At 36.6% G+C, this 19,197-nt stretch overlaps 1 protein-coding gene across 5 annotated transcripts in view; it reads right to left on the bottom strand.

The window, feature by feature from the left end:
* TTC29 (tetratricopeptide repeat domain 29) overlaps positions 1 to 19,197 on the bottom strand; it is a 236,707-nt gene that overhangs the window by 182,483 nt on the left and 35,027 nt on the right. For 4 of the 5 annotated variants that reach the window (XM_021101529.2, XM_021101528.2, XM_084972742.1 and 1 more), the window contains exons 5-6: positions 9,469 to 9,692; positions 4,098 to 4,283 (exon numbers count right to left, since the gene is read on the bottom strand). In XM_021101529.2, coding sequence (XP_020957188.1) covers positions 4,098 to 4,283; positions 9,469 to 9,692 — 410 coding nt within the window. Of the gene's footprint in view, positions 1 to 4,097; positions 4,284 to 9,468; positions 9,693 to 12,813; positions 12,987 to 19,197 lie in introns of all 5 variants that reach the window. The other variant, XM_084972743.1, reaches the window with a different exon arrangement.

Genomic DNA, 19,197 nt, shown 5'->3' with positions numbered 1-19,197 from the left:
CATTTTATCATGCTATAGGGTGGGGCATTATTGTTTTTTTTTTTTTCTTTTTTTTTTCCGGGGTTGCACTTGTGGGACATGGAAGTTCTCAGGCTAGGGGTCCTGGTGTAGGCTACCACCGGCTACCTGCCAGCCTACACGACAGCCATAGCAACAGGGGTTCTGAGTCACATCTGAGATATACACCACAGCTCACAGCAACACCAGATCCTTAATCCACTGAGCAAGGCCAGGGATTGAACCCGCATCCACATGGATTCTAGTTGGGTTCATTAGCTGAGCTGCAATGGGAACTCCTAGGGTGGGGCATCTAAATGTAAGCAAGCCATTGACCTCACCATATAATTTCCCAGCAGTGCCATCCTGATCACCTCCCCAAGTTCATCCTCACTTTCAGCCACTAAAACAACATGGTGCATGGTTATTAACCATCGTAACCCTTAGTAAGCTCTTCAATATTTGTTGAATGAGTGAATGGGTAGATGAATGAATAGAAGAATGCATATAAATAATGAGTAGAAGCAACGAATAAATCCTCCAATAGAAGTATATTCAGATTTAAAAACATCAGAAGGAGATGGAAATTGGGAGTTGTTGTGTAATGAATATTGACTCCTAGTTTCACAAGTTGATAAGGTTCTAGAGACCAGTGGTACGACAGTGTGAATAAACTTAGCACTATTAAACTGTAAACTTACACATAGCTAAGACGCTAAATTCTGTTTTTTTTTAACTTCAATAAATGTTTTAAAAATTGAATGAAAATTTAAAAATCTGAAATGAAATTTACAGAAAAATTCAGAACATGTCTATGAGAGCTATTTGCTCTTAAATTTTCAGCAGTGTAGCCCTGCCTGGCTTCTTCAGTCCTCATTTTCATATGTTATTTCTTTTTTCTTTCATGACTTCTTTTTTTGGAGCCAGTAACTGACAATTCTGTAATTTGATTTATCATAATTAGAGAATCTGATGGTTCTGATTATAAAAATGAAACAAAAGCAAAAACAACTCTTATTTTTTTCAACTGGGGGATGTTCAAAACATAAGAACAAAAAACTGCTCAAATGTATCTTTGCATATAATCTTCAGGAATTTTCATAACTGGCACATCATGAAAACAAAGAAATTTTTGGTTTGCATTGAGCAATGGTTGCTCTGAAGCCAGCTGAGTTAACACTAGCTCCACTATTAACCCAGTTAATTTCTTTGTGCCACAGTTTCCTCATCTTCAAAATGAAGTTAGTTTCTAAAAGCTTAAAAAAGTATTTACCTCATCTATGAAATGAGAGTAATAATTTAAAAAAACTTAAGCAAGGATTCTACCTTGAATTTTACTTGAGCAAGAATTTATTTCATTTTTATAAACTGAACAACTGAACTCTACTTTTAACAATAGGCTAAAAGTTTAAACAAGTAACTTCTCAGTAAGTAATAACTCCTCAGTGCATAATTCCCCAAATTAAAAAATAACCACTCTTAACCTGTTGGTGTAAAATATATACCAAAATAACTATATTGTGTTTTGTATCTTATTTTCTATTTAATGTATTCTGAGCATTTTCTCAAATCAATATATGTTTGAGATTTCCTATGTAATTTAGAATAGATCCAAAGTCCTCAGCTTGGCCTATAAGCCCCAGTATGACCACAACCATCCTTGTCTAAACTTAGGTCCTCTCCTTCCACCCCCAACCTTGCTCACTGAGCTCCAGACACAGGGGCCCTGCTGGTCCTTGGGGATGCTTAGCACGCACTTGCCTCAGGGCCTTTGCACTTCCTATGTCCTCTCTCACAAGAAGGTCTTCTCCAGATTTCCACAAGGCTTATGCTCTCATTTTATTCATGTCTCACCTTTTAATAGGTGAACACCTTATGGAAAGTAGCAACTACTACCTACCCCTTTGCCCTGTTCTATTTTTCATCAGAGCATTTACTCTATAACCCTATAGTATATAGCTATTAGCAGTTAAGACCTGTTTTTCCCAGTAGAATGTTAGTGCCATGAGGGCAAAGATTCTGTCTGTTTTGTTAACGGTGTTATCCCCAGGCACTAGGCTCTAAATAAATATTTGTTGAGTAAATGGATTTTGCTCTAAATTTGTAATTTCATGACTGCACAGAAATCTGTGGCATGGGTGTTGCTTAATGTATTAAACTAATCCCCTGTGTTGAGGTACCATAAATTGTACTGCTGTGGATATGCTTAAATACATTCTCTTAAATGCTTTTGGATTGTTCCTTCAGGGTTAAATTAGCACAGCAGCTTCCTAACCACCCCCCTTTCCTCTTCCCTCTTCCCACAGGGCACATCACAGCCAGACTTCGATCACACTCCTTTCCTTAGCCTGAAGGTGTGGAAGCCCAGCCTCTGAATTCTGGCAGGTTCCTAGTGTGCCTTTCCACACTCAGTCCCCATCGCTGCGCAGAAAGCGACTTTTCACTTTAACCAAGTTGTTCCTCTTACCAGCTTCTCTAATTATGCTTTAGTGTATGTAGTTCCCTCTTACAGAATATATTCCTGTTTCCTTTTCTTTTCTTTTTAGAGCCACACCTGCAGCATACGGAATTTCCCAGACTAGGGGTTGAATCAGAGCTGCAGCTGCTGGCCTATGTCACAGTCACAGCAATGCGGGATCCAAGCCACTACATCTACAAACCACACTGTGGCTCACCACAGTGCCAGATCCTTAACCATGCTGTGGCTCACCACAATGCCAGATCAACTTATGGATTGATGCCAAGGATCGAACCCTCACCCTTCTGGACACCAGTCGGGTTCCTAACCCACTGAGACACAACAGGAACTCCTCCTGTTTCTTTACCTGCGTACATTCCACCCATTTTCCAAGTCCCCCATCAGTCCCTTCTGACTCCATCATGCCTTCTTGGATCTAGTCTGTCTGTATGATCTTTATTTTATTTTATTTTATTTTTGCTTTTTTTAGGGCCGCACCTGTGGCATATGGAAGTTCCCAGGCTAGGGGTCGAATCTGAGCTGCAGCTGCCAGCCTACACCACAGCCATAGCCATGTGGGATCCAAGCCATGTCTGCGACCCACACTACAGCTCATGGGAACGCCAGATCCTTAACCCACTGACTGGGGCCAGGGATCATACTCGCATCCTCACGGATACTAGTTGTGTTCTTAACCCACTGAGCCACAATGGAAACTTCAATCTCTCCCTTCTTTAAATTCCTCTGCTCTTCTTTCTCTATCACTCAAGAGAGCCCTTGACTAAGGGCCAAGTTCCAGCACTTCCATGCTGTAGGTTACAATCGGCAACTTCTTGAAGCACAACGTCCCTTCTCCCTTCCCTTTCTCGAAGTCCTATTGCAATTCTAGCCACAAGATAATAAATAATTTCTAATTTGCCTCTTTTGCCAAAGTCAAAACTCTTGTGCAAAGTGAGACAGTGCTCTGAGGGAAGAAAGAGAATTATTTCTGATAAATATTTTCATCTTCCCAGGTATTTGATCTGCATAGCATCTGTTCATTATCCTTCCATAAGTGATTTAAATTCTTAAACTTCTATTTGAAATCTTTATCAAACCACCATATAAAATACGTTTCTGATGATTTTTTGTTGTTGTTTCAGATTTTGGCTTGTTTTAAGATAACATTATTAAGTATGACATTATTTTTAAAGGAACGCTTACCTCAGAAACTAACAACGGGGTAGAATCTGAGTCATACAGATTATATGGGGGACTTGGGATGTTAGGAAAATCATGAAGTGTGCCTTCCTTTTCCCTGTTTTTATATATGGGAAGTGAAGTTAAAATGAGCAAAGAGGTTTGTAAGAAGGGAAAAACAATTCAAAATGGTGCAGCAGTATGTGGATGAAGGATGTGGGGGAAGATGCTTTTTCTTGGTGATGATGCTGCTGGAAGCCTCAGGCTGAGCGCTCAGCAGAGGTAGGACTATAGCAACACGGAGGAAGGTGATTCTGTAAGTCACAGCCCTTTGCTTTTTAATATCAATAACTTACAGTCTTAAACCAAGCCTCAGATTTTTGCTCAACCCCATGTGCCTTCTGGTAGCCTGGACTCAGGATCCTGCAAAGCCCCCAGGGCAGCCTGGCAAACAGCCACTCACCTTCTTCCTCAAAGAGAAGCCCCATGTGTGCATGCGCCTCTGCTTCCTTCTTCCCACCATCAACTTTGATGAGTTGAGCAATCTTAAAACATCGTTCGTAGAAGTGGTTCCTTACCCACTTGTCTTCAGAATTATTGAAGTAACAGGCCAGAGCATACAAGTTATTATAGACCTCTTCAAAGTATTCTTCAAAGAGAGAAAAACATTATAAAATGCATTAGAAAAATGTCTCAAGGTACATCCCTTCAAATGGCAAACCAATAGAGTGACATTTATTTTGTTTTTCTTTAAAAGCATGATTAACTATTTAAAAAATAGAAATGCAAAAATTAACGTGTTTTAACTATTAAAATAGTTATGTTAATTAAAGGATGTGTGTATGGGAAAAACAACAAAAATCTTTCGGAAAGAGCAAAACATGTTAGAAATTGACATACTCTCTGGTTGAAACACTAGTCTTTATGTAAGACAAAAAACAATGTGCTCAATTCTTTTGGAAGAAATGAGGGAGGTGGTATCACCAAGTAGTTTTCCCATTGAAGATTTGCAAAGTATTTAGGGATTCCAGCAAAAGAAAGTTTCTTAACCATGGCAAAAAGATAAATGAAGGAAGAAGATGGGATCTGAAAAAGCAAAGTATTTTCATCCAGAAGAAAAAGCTAGCATGCAGCTTACAGAGATAAGAAATAATGATCTGGATGACCCCATAAGCTCCATACAATTTCTAGCACTGTTTTCTGGAAATACAAATTAATAGCAATGTTAACAAAAAGTGGATTTCTGTGCTTACATTTTCTTTTTTGAAAAAATATCCCCCAAATCAGGAGCATGCAACAACAGTCATTTGGCCTCTTACAGATCTTATGTTTATCTTTGCTATGAGTATCTTCTTTTGCTCAAAATACATTAATACTAGTCATCCTTCTCACTCAGTTATTAGTTTATTATACTCCTCTTATTTTTCTAAAGTGGCATCTGACCTATTTATACACAAAAAAGTGTGTTAATAAACTGCGAATCAGTCTTATAATCTCCACTGCAATCAGTCATAAACCTAAACAAAAATGTTTGCATGTTAAATTGTGCCTCACTCTTACAAATTTCACTCTATTGGTGGATGTGAACAAATTCATAATCTTTATGTTTCTTTGCATTTGTGCTGAAAGCTCGGTTGTAAATATGTGGGAGCCTCTGGGTTATCCTTCTAAGGATTTTTTTTACAGCATTATCTGTTAGCATTCACTGATACTAACTGTTCACTACAATCAGAAGAGTCAACCTATAAATTCCTTAAAGAATCACAATTTTGAAAAACATTTACACGTTGCCCACTAGGACTCCTATATATTAAAATCAAAAGGCTCAGAAAAAAATTTATATCAGGCTGATTCCAACAAAAATTAACTTTCAAAAACTGTACATTAGTCATTCTAATGTTTCAAAAGAAATTTGTAAAACATCTGTCATTCCTTTACACACACTGTTCATCATCCCATAGGAAATTAAGATTTATCTCAAGATAAGTTTTAGATCTAAAAATTAAAGAGAAGTTTCTCCCTATATCCCTATATCCATTTTTGAAGGAGCTGGGGATGCTGGAGGACCTTTCTGCTTTTAAAGGCCTTTCACAATAGGCAATAGCTTAGGTGTAAAGAGGAGGGTGTCCTGAGTTATATACTTAGATACTCTCAATTTGAACTGACTTTTTTTTTTTTTTTTTTTTTTTGTCTTTTTAGGGCCAAACCTGTGGCATATGGAGGTTCCCAGGCTAGGGGTTGAATCAGAGCTGTAGCCACTGGCCTACACCACAGCCACAGCAATGCCAGATCTGAGCTGTGTCTGCGACCTACACCACAGTTCATGGCAATGCCAGATCCTTAACCCACTGAGAGAGGCCAGGGATCCAACCCGCAACCTCATGGTTCCTAGTCAGATTTGTTAACCACTGCGCCACGACGGGAACTCCTGAACTGACTTCTGTGCTTTGTCTTTCCATTCTGAACTTTCTGTCTAATATGAATAGAGCTCTAAAATCTGTTTTGTAACAATTTATCTTCTTTCTCATATTTAGTGATTAGAGAGTCACTATTTTTTAAAACCTGTAAATCAAGTATTTCGTTTCTTCCATCTTAAAAAGTTATAAAAAGACCTTCTTAAAAAACACACATCTGGAAATGCTTCTGTTTTTCAGTAATTAAACCTTAATAGAAAAACATTTCTAATATTTCATAAACAAAGTTTTTGATTTTGTTTCAAATGAGTTACATAAGCTATTTAGATTACATATTTAAGGGCTACTTGTCAGCTAGACAAATTTTCTATGGAAGAATTGAGTGGTTTTCAGAGTATGAAGTATAAAGGAATGTATTCAAGTTTAGAATCTTTGGGTAATCCAAGTATATGGCCTGTACCTTTTACATTTTAAGGAGTCTTTTCTCCTTGCTCCCAGAACACTTCCTTGAGTTGTCATCAGGTATATTTATAAGATGAAAATCAATTTTATTGTTGATTTATTATTCAGATCAATATTCATCATGCTATCTAAAAAGGAGATCTAATGATGAAATAAATTTGGAAAATGCTCCTGCTAATTTCCCTCTTTCAGTGAACCACGCAATATACGTTAGCATGTTAAAGGTTCTGATAAGTCCTGCAATAAACCAACCTTCTTAATATATATGTTAATTCACTTGGTTGTTTCTCAAACTTATTTCACCAGATAATTATTTTGGTTTTGCTTTATATAAAATGTATAAACAGCCTGTGGGACACTGCTTCAGTAGAACATACTTTGGGTCTCTTAAATAAATGTTATTAGAAGAAAAAAATTGCTGCTTAACCCTTGACAATAATTTAAAGTCAAGTGTAAATAATGTTTGAATTATCTATTGATTCGGTTACCTATTACCATCATTGCCATCCCTTCCCCAGCCCCATGGGGCAGGAGGCCCTAATCATAATGTTACAGATGGCACAGAGATGATTCACAACAGTGGGTAATATAAGAAATGTGATCAGGGACAAAGAAACACTTTAACAACTGAAAAAGAATCCCAAAAGAAATGACTGGCTGACTTTAGACATTTCTTTGGTATAAAACAGAAAGTGGTATTTTGAAAAGTAATTTAAATAACTCTAGGTTCCTGCTCTGCAAGTCTCAGGAGACAGAACTGACCCGATACGACTATTGTTAGCACCATAGCTTTGATTAAATGAACTTCATTGTGACCCTGGAGTGAGGGTCTTTCCAATGAGAAGCAATGAGAATGCTCAGAGCCACATTGCTTTGGGATAATTGTCACAGACCCCATAACCAGATGGAAGGAAATCTTTGAGGCACTATAAACAGATTTCTATATTCTAGATTAAGTGTGTGTGTGTGTGTGTGTGTGGGTGTGTGTGTCTGTGTGTACGGTTTTAAGATTTAGGATTAATTCAAGTTAATAAGAACGAATGTGCATATCCTCTACTCCATTTTCTGGTACATTCTTAAATCACAATTTTTCTCCAATAAAGCTCATGTGTTAAATGTGAGCAAATCATACATATTTTTAAAAAAAGAGCATACAAATGTTTGTGTCTTTCAACTGAAGTATTTCCAATAAAATGTTTGCAATAATTTTAGTTTTCTGTATTTTAACCAGGCAAAAGGCCACTGCATTTTGAAAGTGAGGTGATAACTCTATAGGAGAGTAGTTCTGATCAAGAGGCAATTTGAGTCTATTTAACAAATGCAACCTTAATTACCATGAATATATGATAAACCACTCAGTAAAGAAAATATTTCATTACTTACACCATATGTATAAGACATTGGCTATTATAAAGTTTTTAAATTTTTGGAGTTGGAGAAACATTTAAATTCATACATATAGTTACTTTTCTTTAATAAAAGATTATAAATTGAAAGTTTTCTACCTTCAAAGAGACTTCTTAGCATTTTAGGTTCTTTATAATTATAAAATGCCTCATGTCAAGTTTCTCATATTTATGGTACTTTAGAACTAGTAAAGTGTTTGAGTCCTATTTATGCTCTGTTTACAACATTTAGTGAATGTGATAAATCAACTCGAAAAAATGACTGATGAGCAAATTTTACCTTGATCAATTCTATTTCAGGGAAAATATCACTTTAGAACTTGGGGCCGATACTAGAATACAAGTTTTTAAAAATAGCTTCCTTAAGTTCCTAACAGCTAATTTCTTGAGAAATTATATAAGAATCACATTTTAAAATTCACCAAAGGACTCTAAAGTCAATCCCACAGTCAAATACTTTTCACTATACAAATAATCAAATAACCACCTCTTGCTATACAACATACACACACGTTCACTTGTGATGTTGTTAGGATTTTTGTATATCTCATATTTATAAGTCAGGCCATAACTTGATGGGAAATACACACCGACTCCACTATAGAAGCTAAAATACTTGTGCTACATTTTTGATGCTGTTTCTATGTCCCCATCAATATTCCCCCATTGTGGCTCTGGGTAACAAAAAATTGTCTAATGCTCTATTTTCCATACGGAGGCCTCAAATGAAACATTATCATGTTGGGGTTTGAGGTTCTCTTTCTGGGTCCTGTGGTATTTTCACACAAAAAGTCGAAGAGAAGAATAATTGAGAACACCAAATTTACATGCCAAGTTTGGGGATTCTTTTCTTTCTTTGATTATATAAAATAACCAGTTCTGAATGTGTAACTAAGAAATTCTCAGGACAACAATATCAGTATAATTAGAGTAGAGATTATAATATTTTCCCCAATCCTTGAAACATATTGACTTTCTGGAAAATTTTTAGATACCAAAAAAAAAAGAAATTTATTAGAGATGATACGATAGAAATTATAAAATTAGCAATTTTATACACAATTGTGAACGGCAGGCTTGTCATATCTTCTCACTATTCACTAATGAACATTCTCTGGTTGCAGTCTGTAGAACTGATGGATAAAACTTTCGAATTCCATTACACAAATACTGGAATATAAGAATAATTTTCAAGTTACTCTTTGAAAGTCAGTGAAAGTCAATATTCAGAATTTATATATAAACAAAAACACTGCGGAAAGATTTAGAGTGAAGGAGTCCAAAGATTTTAATACTTTGGAAAGCTCTGGCGATGTTATAAAGTGCTGTTCACTGCCTTCCCAGGCTTAGAGCGACATCGCCAGGATGGCCCTATGTCTGGGCAGCCTTGTGATGCAGCGTTCCCTTATCAATTATTCCACTAAGATGCTTAGGTGACTAGGTTGAATCGTCTTGATGGTTTAAACTCATACATGAAACCATTTGGAACCTTCCCTCAGGCTCTCACTGTTCTGGCTTCTGCGGCGCCGCTTCCCCAAACCCCTCCACTTACCTTTCCTTTCGGCTGCCTCGGCCCTGGTCAGGTAGTGGTAGAAGTGATCCAGCTTGTCAGGCTGCTCTTCCAGGGGCCTCTGCACCCAGAGGAGGGAACTTAGTCTCGCAGCCTCCCTCTGAGCATCCCACTTCTCCATCAGAGCGAAGAGCTCGGTGAAGGACTTGTGATAACCATCTCGCAGCATGTCTACGCAGATGTTCTTCTTGTACGAGTTCCGGTAACTGGCAATAAGAAGCAGAACACTCAATGCGTTATTTCAGTCCTTGAGATCTGTGCAGCTTTTTGATCCTATAATAATTAAAGGTTGAATCATGCTGCCTTTTTTTTTCCCCCTCAGTGAAAGCACTGAAAACTATCTTTGCCTCAAACACTCATAATTGAACAACTTTAGTTTAATGAAAGATGCCAGGAGCTATCGAGATACAGTGATTTTAGTGAAATTACATTATAAATATATCAATTCCAGAGCTGAGCTCCCTTTGATAAGGACAAATAAGCGAGGTGACTGATGTCTTAGTCCATTTGGGCTGATATAACAAACTACCTCTGAATGAGGAACTTATAAACAATTGAAATTTATTGCTCACAGTTCTGCAGGCTGGAAGACCAAGATCAAGGCTCCAGGAGGGTTGCCCTCTGGTGAGGGTCCTCTTCCTGGTTCACAGCCGGCACCTTTTAGCTGTGTTCTCATATGGTGTAAGGAGCTAGGGAGCTCAGAGAGCTCTTTTACAAGAGTGCTCATCCCATTCACGAGGGTCCCACCCTCACAACCTCATCACCTCTAAAATCCTCGTTTACCTACACCTTTGGGGATTAGGATTTTAGCATAGGAATTTTAGGGAATGCAACATTTAGACTGAAGCAACTGACAACATCTAAAGGTACCAAATACATGAGCTTCCCACCAACACAAAACGAAAACACTCAGTAAGCCCAGAAAAAATCAAATGTATCATTTAATAGCAAAACACTATTCTATTAAGTGATTCCACTGTATACTACGGAGGTTCATTCATTCATTTATGTAGAAAAGGTTTATTGAAATCTCTTTTAAATATACTTTCAAAATTATTTTCAGTTAGGATTAAGTTAATGATGTGTTAGCTTAATATTTTGCTTCTAACTTATAACAAATCATATGCAAGGAGATTAAATAGTCCATTTATCTAGTCAACAAATAGCTATTAAGTTTCCTACTGAGTGCCAAGCACTGTTCTGAGTCTTTTTTTTGGCCACGTCCCTGCCACATGGAAGTTCCTGGGCTAGGGATCAAACCCTTGCCGCAGCTGCAACCTGCACCACAGCTGAGGCAATGCTGCATCACAAGGGAACTTCGCAGGCAGCGTTCTAGACCAAATAGATTCAATGCCCCTGTGACATGTCTATTCTAATGGGAGAACACAACCAACAAATAAGTCAACAAGTCATAAATAATTTCAGATGCTGAAAATTGCTATATAGGTAAAAAAGGGGGTTATGGAATAACAGCTGTGTGGCAGCCATTATTCCACTAAGCAGGTAATCAGAGGCCAAATGATAGAGCTTTATACTAATGATTTTACATTTTTTAATAGGATACAATTAAGTATTTAGAACTGACATCATGTGATACTACTATCAATAAGCATTTCATTGTGAAGAGGAAACCGTCTGTAATTAGAACACCCAAGGATGAGGCCAGCTCTTCTAACCTCCCTGGACCTCATTTCTTCTCATCTGTGAAATGTGTATGTTAGTCTGTGCCCTACCTACATCACAGAATTCTTTTAAGAACTCAGCAAAATTATGCATGTGAAGATGCTCTGAGAAATGTGACGTCCTCAACTCCTGGCCCTCCAAGAGATACCTACAGAGTTTAAAAAACAAACAAATGAAACCAAAATGCCCAGGCCCCATCTGTCAAGAATATTTTACTCAATGGACCAGCTTAGGTGTAGAACAAAACACATACAGCGACAAGGAAGGGAGTGGTGAGAGGGATTTTTTTTTTTTTTTTTTTTTTTTTTTTTTAAAGGCAGGACCCTGATGGTGGCAACCTCAAAGCCACAGTGAGAAGTTAGGACTCCTAGCTTGTAGTGAGGTAGAGCCATAGAAGGGTTTGAGTTAAGGAAATGACTCAATGAGACTGTATTTTAGAAGAATCATCTGGAAAGAGCTCTCCAACTGAACTGCAACCCTCCCCCACTTGGGGACCAGTGTGAGGCACCTATTATTACAGGACTGGTTCACAGAGAAAGGAAATCACATTCCCAGGCCCCAAAGTCAAAATCCACCATCTTGTCAAAATGATGGCCAGAAATGTTTGACATGGAGAAGAGAGAAGCAATCACAGATTTTCGTTTGTTTCTGCCCTCTGGCTGAGAGAGAGGAGGGGAGTCTGGAGAAGGAAGCGGTGAGATAGTGAGAAGAGCCCGGTCCTCTTTCCCCTCCCCTCCCTACACAAGGGCATGGAAAGGCAGCAGAAGTCACTGCAGAGAGTTTCTCAGCAGAAGAGGCTATGCCCGAGACCAGAACTGGCCTGCATAACATCCCATAAACCCTGAATGGTATGGACTGAATACTGTCATTGTCTAGTGGGCTTCATGTGTGATGAACAAAATAATGCCACACGCAGCAACATGGATGGAACTAGAGATGGTCATACTAAATGAACTAAGTCAGAGAAAGACAGATACCAAATGACATCACTTATACGTGGCATCTAAAAAAGGACACAAATGAACCTATCTACAGAACAGAAACAGACTCACAGATATAAAGAACAGATTTGTGGTTGCTAAGGGGGAGGAAGGGTGGGAGACGGATGGATTAGGAGGTTGGGGTTATCAGATGCCAACTATTATATATAGAATGGATAAACAACAGGGTCCTAATATATAGCACAGGGAACTATATTCAGTTTTCTGTGATAAACCATAATGGAGGAAAATATAAAAAAAGAATATATATATATAATATCAATATTATATATTATATATATATATGAATCACTTTGTTGTGTAGCAGAAATTAACACAACCTTGTAAGTCAACTATATTTCTATTAAAAATTTTTTTAAAGTTAATGGGAAGAGAGGACTGGTACGTCTGCCACAATGTCACTGGCCATAGCAAGGGGATGTGTGCTAAAAGGCTGTTGGATGCACTGCCCTTTGGGAACAGAAGGGGGACACAGATGTAAGTGTGTGGATAAGAAGCACTGGGAACTCCTGAAATGGTCAGGTCAGCATATTTCCAGAGCTGACAGAGAAGGATGAATCAGGTGCACCAGCGATGGACTCACGTACAGAACCCCATAGGTTAGGAATGCATTCGATTACAAGGGAGAGAAAGCTTGACTTACATTGTCTTCAAAACTAGAGGTGCCTATTTCTCACAGCACAAGACACCTAAAGGTAGACAGCTGCTGGCTTTGGTTCTGTGGCCTGGCAAGTTTTCAAGGCCCTGTGCCTCTGGGATTACTCTTCTCCTCACTGGTCACTATAGCACTGCCCCAGCTCCAGACATTATGTCCACCTTAAAGGAAAGGACAAGGGATGGTTTGAGTGGCAATACCTGTGTCTCTCTCTGTTACTGGAAAAAGCAAAAGCATTCCTGCAACTACTACGGGAGTTCCACTTTGGTCCCCTTGGTAAGAACTGTGTCACATGGCCACCCCTGACTACCCGAGAGTGGAAAAACAAACATGCTACCTGTTCCTGGGCACATTGCTGCCCCAAATGAAAAGGGAGTTATGTTAGCAAAAAAGAAAGAAACGGATACTGGAGAGGCAAGTTCAATGTCTGTTACAAGGTTCTAGATCAAGATCTGGGAGTAAATTCTGACAAACCCCCACTCCCAGGCTTGCTGGATAAAACTGGGCAGAATTTCCAGTTAAATTTGATAAACCACAAATAATTTTTTTGTATTAGTATACCTCAAATATTGCATGGGAATACTTACATGAAAAAAAGTTTCTGGTTTTTGAAACTCAAATTGAAGTATATGTTGTATTTTCATTTGCTAAACCTGGTAACCCTATTTCCCTCTACCCCGCACTAGTGCTATGTTGTTTCTACATAGGAAAAGAGGATCTGGAGAAGGAGTGTTAGAATATGAACAACCTGAGAAACCACTGAACTGGACTGACTTTACTGAAGAGGGACGAGATTGGATTTTTACACTAGGGAGGATCAAGGCTCAGGGCCAGGAATTAAAATTAAGTTATAAAAAAATAAAGACTTTCAATTTGGCATCCTTGAGCTTGTGACTCTGAAATTCACACCAGATCCAAGAGAATGGCTGGGAGGGGGGAGAACCAAGAGCAGGGGAAAGAGAAGGGAAGCTTTCGGAAAGGAGGGGGACACAGGGCTGAACTGAAGTAAAGGTGGGGGTGGGGTGGGAGGATAAATAGAAATAGGTGGATTCAGTATATATTTAGGAGGTAATAATATCAGTTATTGGTAATTGAGTGGATGTTGAGGGTGACAGAAAGGGAAGAGCTAGGATGAAATCAGGTTTTTGGAATGGGTAGCTGGTAATTTGCTCAAGAGAGGATCACAAAAAGATGAACAGTTTTGAGGGAAGATAATGAGTCTGGGTTCAGATAACTTGAGTTTGAGGAGCCTAAAGGGATGTCTAAGTGGTACCCAAAAGGGCAGATGGGGGGATGGCAAAGAGGTTTAAGAGGACAGGAAGCTGGAAATCCAAACTTGTTTCAAACAAACTTGCTTCAGAAAAACAAAGGGGAGGGATAAATTAGGAGTTTGGGATTAACAGATACACACTACTATATATAGAAGAGACAAACAACAAAGACCACTGTACAGCATGGAGAACTACATTCAATATCTTGTGGTAACCTACCATGGAAAAAGAATCTGACTGGCCAACAGGGACCTGCTGTATTGCACAGGGAACTCTACCCAATATTCTGTGATAATCTACATGGGGAAAGAATCTGAAAAAGAGTAGATGTGTGTATATGTATAACTGAATCACTTTGTTGTACAGCAGAAATTATCACAACACTGTAAAGCAACTATACTTCAAACTTTTTAAAAAAAGAATCTGAAAAAGAATATATAACTGAATCACTTTGCTGTACACCTGAAACTAACATAATATTGTAAATCAACTAGACTTCAGTTAAAAACAACAAGTACTGCCACCTTTGTATGTCTATACCCTGGCTGCCAGCACGTATTCCTGTGAGTAAAGAAAGCATAATGTGGCAAAAAAGCATGAATAAAGAAAAATCAGAATATTGATTTAAACGATAAAAATAAAGACATGTCAAGAGGCCATCTCAGTTCTAATCCCAGCTGGGACAGAAATGCAGAAAATCACTGTCTGAGCCTTATTTCCTTCACCTGGGAGATGAGGGTGCTTTAAGTTGGTTTTGGTCCACCCAGCATCTAGTTCCACGTCCATATGCAGCAGTACTCCAAAGTACTTTTGGAAATGGCACATTACGGGTCATCTTTGTGGACTTAATTTCAAAGACCTCCTAGTTAAGGGGTGGATCAGTGACCCAAATTAAGCCACTGGCCTCTCTCCCAGGATTTTGAATCTTGAGGCAAGAAATACAAAGATAGAGAAGTTTGCTGGAGCTCCAGTCAACCTGGCAGTGACATCTCAACAGGAGTTGCAAGTAGCTCTTGCTATCCTGATCCATTCAAGGGTCCTGTGTCTTTTCCTTTTCGTCTGAGCTGGGTTCTCCCCTAAATTCAGCTAGTTACCTAATATTCTTCCAATAAAATCATTTCCACTTTATTGAGTCAGAATCAGTTTCTGCTGCCTATAACCAAAGAACGCAAACTGATTCAGAAGGGATTGAGCTAAAATTGTATCCAAGACTTCTTTCAGCCACAAAACATCCATGATATATAACCAATATCAATTTTTAATATTTCTAGTACATTTTTTAAAAAGACCATTCTTTGCAAAAGAGATTTCAAATAGAAATGTATTTAAAAATGCATTTATAACTATGCTGATATCATCTCTATTTTATATGCACATTTGTGGGCACACACATACATGTATGGTATTGTTTAAGCCTCACTACTAACATTTGAGAGCCAAAAACAACAATTAGTGGTTTACTAAACAGGTTTCTCTTTAAACATGCATTGCTAATGCAAATTATTTTTTTAATCAGAATAATTTTCGCTTTTTAAAATGAACTGGCTATCTGAAAATAAAAACATATGTTAATTTCCACCATTATATGTAATTTCTCAGGCTTTATATTTCGTAACAGAGAATCACAGTTAAAATTCACTTGCTTTACAAAAAGGAATTTTTTTAAAAAATGCAAATAGAAACATAAAGAGAATTCAAATTCAGCATTTTATTTATTTCCTTTGGACATGAACTACTAGCCTTTGGTTTTATTTACATATGAAAACAAATATTTACCTAAATTAAAATATGTTCTTTTTAAGTATCAGAAGAAGAAAAGACTTCTTGACCTGGAGTAACTATACTGGGAGGAAATTGAGAATTCTAGTAAAATTTCTGGAGAGATTTGATGTTATGGAATTTGAGGAGAATTCTCCTGTCAGAAAAGATGCCATTCACAGAAGCAAAAGTTGTGACATTCACAGATATGCTGAATATCCAAAAATCTATATCCTAAGCAAGATCTTTGTTACCGCAGATGTCTGAGGCTGTACCAGGCTAAAGGATGCAACTGAAGAAGAATGGATTTAAGGATGGAATTAAGTGGCCATGTATTTCATATGGATTTTTAAATACTATTAAAAGGCATTATTCAATGGAGAGTCTAAATAATTTGAATTTACATTAAATAAATATATATTCTGAAAGAAAGTAAAACTAAACACTTTGACAAAACTCCATAGCAGTTGAATATGTGGAGACACTGGGAGATGGGGAGCTTTCTGTTAAAAAACCACGGAGACATTATTTTTAAATTCTGCCTTCAACCATTTTGAACAGCTACTGTTTAAAGAGCACCTACGATGTGTCAGACATTATTTCTAAACCACACAATAACCACAATAATACCTCCATTTTTATAGATACAGAAACTGTCTTCAGTAAGGCTGTGACTTGCCCAAAGTCATACAAGCTAGTAAGTGGCAGGAGTGGCTTTCACACCCAGGTTCCTCTGCTAATTCTGAATTTTTTCACCTTATCACATTGCCTCTTATTATATCAAATATTGTTTTTTCTTCTTCTGATCCTCTAGCACAATTTTTTTGTTTACTTGCATTGATGGTTTAGAAATTTGTCATCATGGTGCAGTTATGATCTGACTCTCCAATTAGAAAGCCATTGTTGTTATTCGTGTTAATCCACATTTGCACTGGACTGGGGAAAGAGGTGTCATTTTGTGACTCTTCTTTAAAATGAGGAAGCAGATAGCAAGTAGCATCTGTGCAAAGCATATTAAATAGATGAGATTCCCACACAAGGGTGTAAAGTCTAACACAGAAAACACTGAGAGAGAAAAATACATGTAAGGATAAAAGGTACACACTTGTACAAATATAAAAAACATGAATGAATAGACAAGGCGATTTATCTTATTTTCTTTGTACTACAGGTATTTATACTAGTTATTAGATGGACTTTCAGAATAAAAAATGCATTATCAACTATTCTAATTATGATTAATTTATTTAACATAGTTTCATATGTCATACTAGAAACCTGTATGAAGGTGAAGCTACACATTCAGTAAAATATTTCAAAGGCAGCTCAATAAGCTCAATACTTTAAAACAGGATCATAAAATTTTTATTTAATCTGACAAAGATAAACTCAAAAGATATGTTACATCTAGTCAAAAGTCGGGATAATACTTTTATTCCATTAAGTTAATATTTATAAGTCACTAGTGGGTTATCTATGTGTCAGTAATAACAGTCTTACATTCATATTGTAGGGATAAATGTTATTGGAATCACCTACGGGATAATTACATTGACTCTTAAATTAATACTTAAATAGCTTCAGTTAATATAATTTCCATGGAATAAAGTGAGTCACCATTCTTACTCATATTTTCAGTGTAGGTAGGTATTATATATAATTAGAAGGAGAGAAAAAAAATCCGTTTCTTCATACACATATACTCTGATAAAAATAATGTGTTATATAGATATAGGGGTTTTTTGGTGAAAAATATGTTTTCCTAAAAAGCTTAAACAAGGATATAGCATTTCCTTAACCAGATAAATATATAAAGAAAAAGAAGTTAGAAAGAAAAAATTAATTACGTCTGAAATAATTTCACTTGAAAAGCATATAGAACATTTTTATAATGAAAACTGAAAGCATTTTTCTTAATATTACATATTTAGGTTTTTAACCATTATTAGAGTGGTGATTAATACAGATTAAGAATACATTAGCATTCATATTTTTGTGTAATAAACAATTGGTGTTGAGATTTTTAGGACTTTTATTTTCTATGAACTTCAAAATAGAACAAGAAAAAAGTTTCAATATAAAAAAAGCTCTTTTTAAATTTAAAGGATGTTCAATGAGTTGACTGGTCTCTGGGGGCATCTACTGGAAGTTCCGCAAACTGCAGTCACATCATGTAAATTTGATAACTTTCATTATCCATTTTAATACAGATATTATTTTAATTGATATGCAAATAAGGTGACACTCAAAGAAGATAAATGTAAAGTTATGCATGGTATTCTATCTCATCCATCTGGTAACAGAAAAACATGGAGCTGTCTATGGGATCAGTTAACTGTTAAAAATGTAAATAGGACAGGTGGCATATTACAGACTAACAGTTTTCAAACCACTCAGTTCCTAAGTTTGGAAAAACTAAAAATATATTCTAGAGAGAAACATATGCGTATTTAATAAGACATTTTTATTAATCCAAGCTCAATGCATGTAAAGAGCACTTTCAAAATTATGATGGTGTCTCTAAAACAAATTCATTTTGCATCTCAGTATGTTCACTAATGATAAATAACCTGATAATCACTGCTTATTTTCTACGTGACTTAATTTGACTATTTGTATGTTAATATCTCAAAAAGTAGAATTTGTTATACTTGGAACAAAAGAATCTATCCATTATTATAACTAATACTGTAATTAGCATTAGTCATTAATATAAATATTATTTCTCCAGAACATTTTTGGAGTACTTCTTCAAGGAAAATGAACATATAATGAACATAATGCAATCACTACATCTTCTGTATAGTTTTAACATATATTTAAAATGAGCTGGATAACTCATAATATGACTGCAGTTGTGACAAATCTTATAGGAATTTTAATATCACAGCCACCATAATAATCTTGATTTCCTTTTCAGAATATATTGGTCATATTCACTTAAAGAGAAAATTTTTTTTAATGATTATGAAGGTTTATCTAGCGTGCTATACTTATACCATAATATACTCTTTATTGCTATAATTTTATATAAAACCCTCCAATAAAGATGGAAATAGTTAACATTTTAACTTCACTCCAAAGAAATACCACAAATGTATATATGAGTTTATAGTTTCTGAAAATTTCACCATCCAAATAAATGCAATATTAGCTTTAATTGTATGAACTGAGAAAACTAATCTGCATAAAATGTTATATAAAGCAGGACTTTTATTTCAGTTTAGATTTAGACTCATTTTATAGCTAGATGTACTTGATAGCTTAAAAACAAATAAACAAAATCCACCCCCAAGAGGTTATGGAATAGAAATTTCTGTGATTTTCTAAACAATTGGAAGCT

Source organism: Sus scrofa, chromosome 8, assembly GCF_054392235.1.
Source record: "Sus scrofa isolate SSC_HxYL_T2T_F1_AM1 chromosome 8, Sscrofa_HxYL_maternal_Yorkshire_Landrace_v2.0, whole genome shotgun sequence".
Classification (NCBI taxonomy): Eukaryota; Metazoa; Chordata; class Mammalia; order Artiodactyla; family Suidae; genus Sus; species Sus scrofa.
Note: the sequence above shows the minus strand (reverse complement) of the source record. Positions and strands in the feature narration are given on the sequence as shown.